The sequence below is a fragment of the Aricia agestis genome, chromosome 1, assembly GCF_905147365.1.
Source record: "Aricia agestis chromosome 1, ilAriAges1.1, whole genome shotgun sequence".
Taxonomy (NCBI): Eukaryota; Metazoa; Arthropoda; class Insecta; order Lepidoptera; family Lycaenidae; genus Aricia; species Aricia agestis.
Window position 1 is genome coordinate 13,764,422 of NC_056406.1, and position 10,288 is coordinate 13,774,709.

The 10,288-nt window shown below is 34.8% G+C and overlaps 1 protein-coding gene across 1 annotated transcript; it reads right to left on the reverse strand.

Annotated features, from left to right (window-relative positions):
• Positions 1–3,163: 3,163 nt before the first annotated feature.
• Positions 3,164–9,997, reverse strand: LOC121739039 (BRCA2-interacting transcriptional repressor EMSY). The gene is made up of 6 exons (XM_042131388.1): positions 9,832–9,997; positions 9,517–9,691; positions 8,421–8,712; positions 7,298–7,463; positions 5,313–7,196; positions 3,164–5,235 (listed from the first exon to the last, which is right to left on the reverse strand). The coding sequence occupies exons 1-6, from the start codon at positions 9,890–9,892 to the stop codon at positions 4,763–4,765; spliced, it is 3,051 nt and encodes a 1,016-aa protein (XP_041987322.1). The 5' UTR covers positions 9,893–9,997; the 3' UTR covers positions 3,164–4,762.
• Positions 9,998–10,288: the final 291 nt, after the last annotated feature.

Here is a 10,288-nt window from a genome sequence, read left to right on the forward strand (position 1 = left end):
ATGTAAACAGCCCAGTAACATGATGACATAATGATTTTACATAATATCATATTTAGTATTTATAGTACTGAAGAAAGAAAATAATATTTCAAAAAGATTTAGTTGTCATTTTTGGATTATACCTATTAAGTAAATAAATAAAAAAATATTAAGTATATTTTAGTGGTTAATTTCTTTAAGTGCACAATTTCTTATTTACGTACGTAGCGGATATTTTAAAATAATAAACAAATAGTAAACAGATATATGGGCTACTTTTGTTATCGCGATATGATAAATAATATTAATTATTATATATATTATACTTAAATACAATAGGGGTGTAGACAGTAAACGAAATATAATAAAAATTATTGTTTTTTTTTAGTTTGTATAGAATTACCGAAAATGTCACATTTTATAATATTAACTTTTAATATTTTTTATTTTATCTATTCAATAAAAAGTAAATATTTAATCCGTAATATCACGTGATCGCAAACAGCCATCACGAGTGTGACGTCACGATCTCAAAAAACATTGTGTGTGACAGTGACATTTCGAATTTCGATGTCCCCAAACTCCCCATACAAAGATTTTTGCTGTTTGGAGGACCGTGACGTCATAGCGACGCCATGATGAACTTTAGCGTTTAAGCGGGAAATTTAAAACGAAATTTAATAAGTGGTTTATTAAATTTAAATAAGAGTGTATTTTTTTATATATATTTTTAGGTGTAACAAATGTACATTTGTAAAATAAATATATTTCCTAAAAATTGTCCACAATATTTTGTACATAAACAAAGTCTTAGTAATAGAGTCCCGTTGCAACCCTTTGAGTACGGAACCCTAAAAACATGTATCCATACTAATATTATAAATGCGAAAGTGTCTTGTCTGTCTGTCTATCTGTTACCTCTTCACGCCTAAACCGCTTAACCGATTTTGCTGAAATTTGGCATGGAGATACTTTAAGTCCCTGGAAAGGACAATAGAATACTTTTTGTCCCTAAAAATGTACGGTTCCCGCGCGATAAACGAGTTTTGGCGCAATGGAGTTGCGGGCGTCATTTAGTTTAAAATAGGTGGTTAAACAAACCATGAATTAAATACTAAAATAAACCTATTATGCACCATGACTATTAAACTCTACTTTTATAATCATCAGAACTTAATAAGAGTATGGGGATGGGGAATATACATAGAAATTAGAGCTTTTTCTCGGCTTCGCTGCTGCACAAAATCATAAAGTGCGTTCCCAAACTCTAACTCCTTACTAATAAATAAAAAACTCACATCGGATATCATATTATTCACTGTTGCTGCTGACTGTCAAGCACTGACCTCTATCTTAAATAATACGCTGGACTAGCTTTGCCGTACACGGTACAAATGAATTGAATAGAAGCGATAAAGCTATTATTCAAACAGAAATAGAAAGGAATACACATATTTAAAAATAAAGCTTTAATTTCATCATAGAATATTTTTTGCTACAACGCATCGTTTTTTAGTTATTGGCGAAAAACAAAAAATTGAGACCTTTGTCCCCCCCCCGCTCCGACTCACCTCATAGTCTGTAAAACAAATAGCGTTTGTATTATTAAATTTAATTTTTTTATTGTAATGGTCGACATTATCTGAATCTGGAAATATTTAATCGATAATGGAAAAGACAGTTGTACATCACTAGTATTAGTTCCAAGTACACTCACTAGTCACTACTGTTCAGCGCCAATATGGCGACTTTCAAATAGGATTATTTTATTGATAGCGATCGCCGGTCTAGCGTATTATTAGAGGTCAGTGCTGGTAGGTCAAGAAATCTTCAACATATACAAACACTATCTACGAGTATTGAGTCCAAGTGAAGTCCACTGAGTAAATGTTATACAGTGGTGGGATGTGTTTGTGCGAATAATCCTAGTTTTACCAACACTACTCTGGTCTATTCGTGTTAAGTTTGCAGTGCATTAGCCAATGTAAAATGGACCAAAAAACCAAAAATGGTAAATTTCCTAATAGGGAATATTACGCAAAGGTCGAAGCAGAGGGCGCTACTAGTACAGTAAATAATCCGACTAAAATCCGACATGTTGCACACGCCATATCAGAATGTTTACAGAAACGTTGTCGAATGGCGAACAAAACCTTTGTTTTATTGTCTGTGCTGGTGCTGCCTCTAGCGTGAACATTGCAGTAATGATATAATCTATTGTGGTAAGTTAATGGACATTGACGTGGGACATTCCGAGTTTCAAATCTATGTGTAATTCAATGTGTGGACTGTAGACGTTCATTCTGCTGTCACTGTAAACTTCACAGGAATGGACTACCTACATAGTATGTTGTTGTTGTTACGACCACCACAAAGTGTTTTAGCCAAGCTGTCATCTTTTTATAATATGCTAGGTGTAAAGTACTTGCACGTATTATTTCAATATGAAAATGTCTATTTGTTTTAGTTTTTACCAACAGTAATAATAAATAATAATGTTATAATATTAATCTTTAAGAAATAATAATATATGCTAATTTACATACATGCCAGGCTTAGGGCATGTTTCACCACTTCCTGATAAGTGCCGGATAGGCTATCCACCACTTAACTTGACAGAGTATGGAGAATCTGTCAAAAAAGTTCAAGGATAGCCTATCCGGCACTTTATCAGGAAGTGGTGAAATAGGCCATACAAAGGAGTCTAGACTGTCTTCAAAAATAATACATTTTGATTGGTTGATTGCTTTAATTTTTTTTGTGATTGGTCTCATCTCATATGACCCAACTAGTAGATAGTGTGTTGTGATTATTTTTTGCAGTTTACCGTATTTACTACATTATTGTATTGTAGATAAACCAGCTAAAACAAATTCAATTTGTTTAAATTTTCACTGTCTCACACACATATTCTGTCCTTATGTATAGTATATACATAATAATAATATAAATTATATTCTAAATTGTAAATTTTGTATTAAATACAAAAACAACTCTGAAAATATTACAATTACCAATAAAAACTAAATACCTAAGTCCTACACTTTAAAATTTGATAGGTACCTACCCACCTTTTCAGTCCAACTATAATACCAGTAAAATTGACATAATTAAATAAAGTGTGAATGTCAACATAATATACAAAAATACCTGCGCCATACTATGTCGAGTTTTTTTTGGCTAGTCTTTGCACCAATCTTACATAGGGTGACATGCACCAAAACTATTTAAACGTAACAAATAGTGTATCGTTTATAAATTATTACAAAAAAAAAACAATTTTGCTATTGTAGTATGTTTCTTAGATAGTAAAATCTTAAATTCCCATTGGTATTTTTCATACTCGATAGGCTAGTCATTTTTGTAATAAACCCTTCTCACAGGTGGATTTCTTGTAATTTTTTCTAATAATACTTTTGATTGGCTAACGCAAACAAGTTAGTTAGCGAATCAAAAGCATTATTCGGAAAATACTACAGACAAAATCACCATAAAACACCGGACTCTGTGTGTACCAAAACTCATAAGAAAAGCAGGAACAAATACATTAATTCTCTTTAGATTTTAGAGCAGGGCTTGAAACCGGTTCAACATTAACCGGTATTTTAAGGGTTAAACCAATTTTGTCATACGGTTTCGTTCTGGAGCGGAACCAAATAGGAATGATACTTGGAACCTAAATAAACCGGTTTATAGTAAGATCGACAGCGAGTCGCGACTTGATCGAAGTAGGTATCTATTTGCTGTGTACGTCGCTCGCGCTCGCAATGCTCAGTCTGTTCAGTGTGAATAGTATGGTCGACCATTACGCACGTTCTATGAACATGGGCCTCAAATCATTTCCGGGATTGAAAATTATAACCGGTTAATAAAAATACCCATATTAAAAAATCCGGTTTAGAGGATGACGGAAGATTTTTCAAAAAGTTCCGTGGGTAAATTCGTCAAACCGGTTCAAAAAAATACCGGTTTCCAAGCCCTGCTTCAGAGTATTTAGTAATTCTGATTATAAATATTTTATGTTCCAGAGGTGATAAATCATTTTTGTGTCTATCCATTACTTGGGACCTTAAAAGTGCTAAGCGGCATGCCTCCTGCACTGCTGCGTTGCTCACTGCCTATGGTTAGATTGTTATCTTTCATCTAACTGCAGTTTCAACTTTATTATTTAAGCTGCTCCTAAAGTCCTTATAGTACACATAAGTTTGTCAGGCTTTTAGACATGCAATGTTCCATAATATTTTATTTTATTAAACAAATTTAAAAATTGGACACATTGTTATCAGGGTGTTAAGCCCCACAATGATTTTTAATTGATATAATTGTGTTGAATCATTTTATTGTCATATTATGTGTTCAGAGGCAACATTAGTTAAAACCAACAAGTACAAAAAAATAAGTAATTATTACTCAGATACAATTTAGCCTCTTTATAAAAATGACAACTTAGTAAGCTGTATCCTCAGACCATACAAGAGAGTACAGACGAGTCTCACGAGTCGCAAACCATATATTGAGGTCTCTCAAACTACCCCTCGCCATACGCCACTACATACAGTATCACATTTACGTTACTGTGTCATACTGACACTTGGGCATGTAGTGTGCAGCTTCACTTTTTATTTAGCCTGAGGCTTTATCAAAATATGTGTTATGTGCAATAGAAATATGTATTAAAAATACAATGATAATAACTTTGCTTGCACTTTCATTGTCATGTCAACACTTCACATTATATGTCCGACTTTGTCCATTATACGTAAGAATTTAACTAAGTTATTGCTCAAGATTTACTCAAGGACAAGCTTTCACTTACAATATGCGAGTCTGTCGAGTTAGCGGAATCCTCCCCGAGTAATCGACTTAACTGATCGTCCAATGCGTCGGGCGTCTGTCGGATGTCACGTTTGCCGTCGCTGGCGAATTCGTCGTCCCCTGCCATCAGACCTTCCTCCAAATACGAAAATGAATCCAAGTTGATGTCGGAGGTCGTTATGGCCGTGCTGTAGACGTCGATTCGCTTCTGTTGAGATTTCGCCTCTGCTACTTTCTCCGACAGTTTCGCTTTAGCTTTCGAGAGCGCCTCCGATTCGGTTTTATCGATTCTTAGTTCCGTACCCTTGAATTTCTCGGAGGATTTCGTTCTCAGAGCGAAGGACGAGTCGTTGCTGGACGACCCGTCATCCTGTAGCTGGCTGAGCAGCGTCCTGGTCGCCAGTGACAACGAACTGGAGCTATATCGTTCGCTGTCGACGCCTAAAAGAATATGACAAAAATTAATTTTTGTTTCCAATAAACATAGGCACAAAACTAGCGTATATAGCGTAACTTACCAGTCGGCGTCGCGCTTTGTATTCTGTCCTGAGGCGAATGCGAGTGTTTAGTTTTAATTTTATGTCCGTCCATAATGAACTCGCTCTCGCTGTCGCTGGACATGCCGAGGTCTAGATTCAAGGAGTTCAGTTTTTCAATAGGATCTTTACTTTTGGTCGGTACAGCTGCCGCTAATTCCATGTCCCAATCGGCAATACTAGAATCATCTTTAATACCTATGTTTTCTTTATTAAAATTAGATTTATTTACATCGTCTTTGTCGATTAAGGATATGTTCCCACCTTCGATAGACCTCATGTCTCCTATGATCTGAGCCGAATCTAAGCTGGTCGCGTTACAAGCGTCATCGTTTATTTGACTTTCAAAGAGAACTGGAGTATCCTGAGTGATTTGCAGGTCGGTAGGTTTTCTATTTTGATCCGTTTTTGGAACATTTGTGCTACGACTGTCCAGTATTTCGGACATGGTCGTGGTGCGACCCGTCTGTTCATTATTCAGTTCTAAAACGATTACGTTGCCCGTTTTGCCCTGCTCCGCTTTGTCAGGCTTGTTAGCCTGTAATAATTGGTTTACATTTTTTCCCATTATAATTTTTGACATATCATTACCGTTTTTAGTGAACGACACAGCTTTACCGATCGTGGATCCCTTTGTAATAACGATAACGTTTCCTTTTGTCACCGGTCGTACGATGGGATTCGTGATTTTAGGTGTGGTAGCAGGAGTCAACCCTTTCACGGGTACGATATCGGCTAAATTTGCTGTCTTTATGGGCTCCACGTTAATATTTTTTGTATTAGAAGGTAAAGTGCTAATGACTGTAGGTTTAGGCGCAGTGTTAGATTTCGAAACGGCGGCAGGCTGGGAGGAGGCCATCGATACTAATTTCATGGTAGTCGGCATGCCTTTAAAGTGGAATAGAGGAATTTGCCCTTCTTTACCACCCTTGGCGGGAACGACGACCATCTTTTGACCCGATTTCGGGTTGACGACAAAAGTTTTTGCGGAAACTTTTAAATCTGTAGCAGGAATACCTTTCGGAGTTAACGCATCCGACGTTTTATTTGTTATGGAGCTGTTCAGTGAGAGATCTTTAGAGGGTGTAGTCATCGGTGATGACGTAACTACCATTTTTGCGCCAGCAAACCTATTTTCGCCGGAAGGTTTCGACACAACTATCATTTTATCTCTGGATATTAGAGGGGTATTCGACGATCGCGGTCTAGAAACTGAGCTTACAACTTTAGTGGTGACCAGTTTTGCCGCAGTGTTAACTCTCTGTGCAGAACTCGGGGCGACCATCACTTGACGATTGGATATCACCTTTAGCCCTTCGGTTGGCTTTTGAATAATTTTGAAATCTTGTATTTGTATTTTCTTCTCTTCTGGTATTTCGTTACGTTTCTTGACAAGGAGCTGACAATGTTTTCCACCTATGTTTTGCTTCAACGGTGCTGTGTCTTGTGTAGGGGAATAAGACGTTGAATCATCTTCGTGGGTTGTTTCTAAGGGTTCAGTATGTGCTGTCGAGTGCTGGGGCGTTTTTGATATGTCAGATGCTACATGAGTGGTTGGTATTATTTTAGACTTAGTTTCGTCTATGTATTCAGATTTCATTTTCCCGAGAACAGTTTGTGAGAAAGTACTCTGGAAAGTACTGGGGGACTTTGAGTACTCGGGCTGCAATTGGCCGGGGTTCAACTGTTGACTCTGAGGAGATCTAGGTATTGTCTCTTGAGATTTTTTTTGCATTTTAGCATGGGAAAGGTTTCTCTGCTTGTATGCACGTGGTTTATGATGAACAGAACGATGGCTCTGTGATTTAGTTGTAGACACTTTACTTACTTGGTTGTAAGAATGCTTGGAATGACCAGATGATTTACCTGCAATAATATTATAATACAAAATAAATGAATGATATGTTTAAATCTACAGTAAAAATAAACAAAGATATATTTCTGACCAAAATATAATTATTTCTTACCTGTTGATTGAGAAAATCTGGAGTACACTTGTGACAAGTTCAAATGTTTTTGGTTTGAATTTGCAGGTATATTCCTCACATTTTTCACTGGTGTGGTGGAGTCTTCAGAAATGGAGTTACTTTCTGGTATTTTCCTTTTTCTACATATTAGTTCTGTTTCCCATACCTTAAATAATATGGTGATTTAACATCGTTAATATAATATTTATTAACAGAGGGTGAATTTTGATTCCGATAAGTGAAATTCCGAAACTGTGTGTGGGGCAGTAATTTTTTGTTCCGCCTTCTGAATATCCATTAAGTTTAATAGCTCCTACCTGTTGTAACTGATAAAATTTTCAATAGCCTTGTAATAAACCGTAAATACAAAACCCCAAATGTTATGCGTTTTTTGAAATATCCCATAATTATGTAAACTAGAGATCGCTCAATTAGGACTACTACCTATATTTTGTAAAAAAACATTGAGTTTATCATATTTTTTTCAACTCTTGTCTCTGGGACTCAGCTGATCTCAGACTGGCCGTGTAAGCATTGTCTAATAGTATCTAAGATTCAATAAAAAAAACAAACTATAATCCATTTTCAATTTGTCACCTTGTTGTCAACAGACTTCAACCATAAATAAAAGAGTATAATTCGTATGTATAGACTTGTCACTCAAAAATCTGTCATTTTTCCTAGTGTGTGTGTTGTAGTGTGTGTAATGTTTTATTTGTTAAAAAAATGTATGATAAAAGCATAATTACAAAATAATATTAGCTCGATGCACTCCTTCGCCATTTATTCTATAAAATGCATAATGCAATATAAAATGCAAAGTTTCATTCACCTATGTTTCCCCATTATTCGTCAAAAGGGATACAAAGTTTTTGGCTCACATATTAATATATAGATTTGTATATTAGCAAAACTTTAGGTTTTTTTTCTTAATCAGTTATTTAAAACTACTCATAATCTGAAACTATTCATAAAATTTTACTTTTGATGCAGTGTTGGTTGCAACTATTGCCCAACTTGAAAAGCAGTGCACTGTGCACGGCCCAAGCCCACTTGAAAATTTTTTCCTAGTAAACTATTATTCACAGTGATGAAATTTAAGTTCTACAAACGCAAAACTTACTTTACTACTCTGATCTTCTGTTGCAACGGGAGGATAAAGGGTTTCGTCCATTGGCTCACTTTGTTGATTTTCACAAAAATCTTCAGATGTCTCAATTTCATCCTCACTCAGTTTAGGAACAAAATTTTCCGTTTCAACCTTCTTTTTAATGTCAATATTTTCACTTGCGCTAGATTCAGCAGCTTTATCGGCTACCTCAGTATACATAGTCTGAGCAATACCCCGAGGTAAAAGGGGTACTAATCTTCGACCTTCACTTATCCATCCTAATCCTGTGTTTGGCCCTGCTAACCTTAAAAAAATATGGTTCATAAGATTAATTAAAAAACACTACATTTTTAAAAGTAAACACTTCAAACTAAATCAAAAAATTTCCTTAGTTTTTTTATGATAATTAACACAAAACAAAAAGGATATTACATGAATAATTTTATTGACTAAAATATCAAATGTTGAATATGTAATTACAACTTACAAATAATATGTACTTTACTAATACACTGTAACTCATATAATTTACTTACTACATTTTATAACCTCAAAAAGGGTAAACAAAGATATTTCAATATAATGAAAACCTGTTCCATCATAGCTTTGTAGTCGAGCAACATTTAATGCCTATGATTCTTGATGGAAAATTTAAGTTAATGTGCAATTCTTTAAAAGTATATTCAGAATGCATACTTTGAATAGCATTAGATTCTGTAGTTTAAAGTAAATTAACTGCATTTTTTTACACAACATAATAAATTGAAAACAATTATAAGTGATGAGAGTGATTTAATTACTTTCTTGGTTATGTGTTATGCTATGTCAAAATTATTAATTTAAGCTTGAGCATTTTTAGGGTATTTACAAAATAAATATGATAAAAAACATAATAAGTTGATTGCACATACTCTTAAGTAAAAGCATTACTGTATAATTTTTGCACTTATTTATAATTTCAAGTCCTCATACAATTACAATATTACAAGTCCATTAAAAGATAAATAAAATTAACCAAGCTAGTACTTTGATTCTCTATGTGATTTATATAAAGCATTTCAGTTTCAAAATTGAAATTCTAATAATTCTAAGGTATTTATAAACTTACTGATCAGCTATTGTAGCCAAAAGCTCATCGTTAGATACGCGACGCGCTTCAGCAGTGTGTCGATCACGGCTTATATGTAACACGGCGCGTAGTTCCTCGAGTAACTTTTTTCTGTTGTCTTCCAATGCTCCTTGAGCCCTAAACACACTCATCATATTCGAGTAGGCTTCAAGTTCTATAATCAAAAGTATAGGTTACAAATGACGACTACAAATGCATACTAAAATCGCAAATAACCATTGTAAATCACATAAGCTCCTTGGATGTAAACCATAGGAGGGAAAACGAATGCCATTTATAAAACTAAATTTATACCGAGTCTTCGCAGCGTTTGACGACATTCGTCTCGCGTCATGTTGAGAAGGATGGGCCACATTTTCAATTTGTAGTATTTTAGGCTACAATAACACTATTTAATTATTTATTTTTAGCCATATTTTAATAAAATACTACACAATCAAATACACACTGTTTACTTCAAACGACAATTCGTTCATTTTGACAATTAACTAGGGATGCCAATGGCTTGAGTTTTTGTCTATGCTATAAAAATTTATGAAAATGTATATTTTATTTTTACAGTTTGTAAATATGCTTTATTTTTTTCGTAACAATAAAGTTCAGTACTTTTTGTTTATATACGGACGTGTTTTTTTTATATAACAATGTACTTTCTCCCCACATTCCATATTTTGATGTTATGTCGGCTGTACACTCTCGCCAAGAGCTCTCGGGCGAGAGTCTCGTGTGAGAGCCCCTTGCCCGAGTGCGA

Bases quoted from the DNA above. Each gene is read 5' to 3' on its own strand.
- LOC121739039 (XM_042131388.1), bottom strand. From the start codon at position 9,892: ATGTGGCCCATCCTTCTCAACATGACGCGAGACGAATGTCGTCAAACG. The intron at 8,713-9,516 runs GTAAGTTTATAA...TATTTTTTTAAG, and splicing joins TTGGCTACAATAGCTGATCA to GTTAGCAGGGCCAAACACAG. The intron at 7,197-7,297 runs GTAAGAAATAAT...ATATTATTGCAG, and splicing joins CAGATTTTCTCAATCAACAG to GTAAATCATCTGGTCATTCC.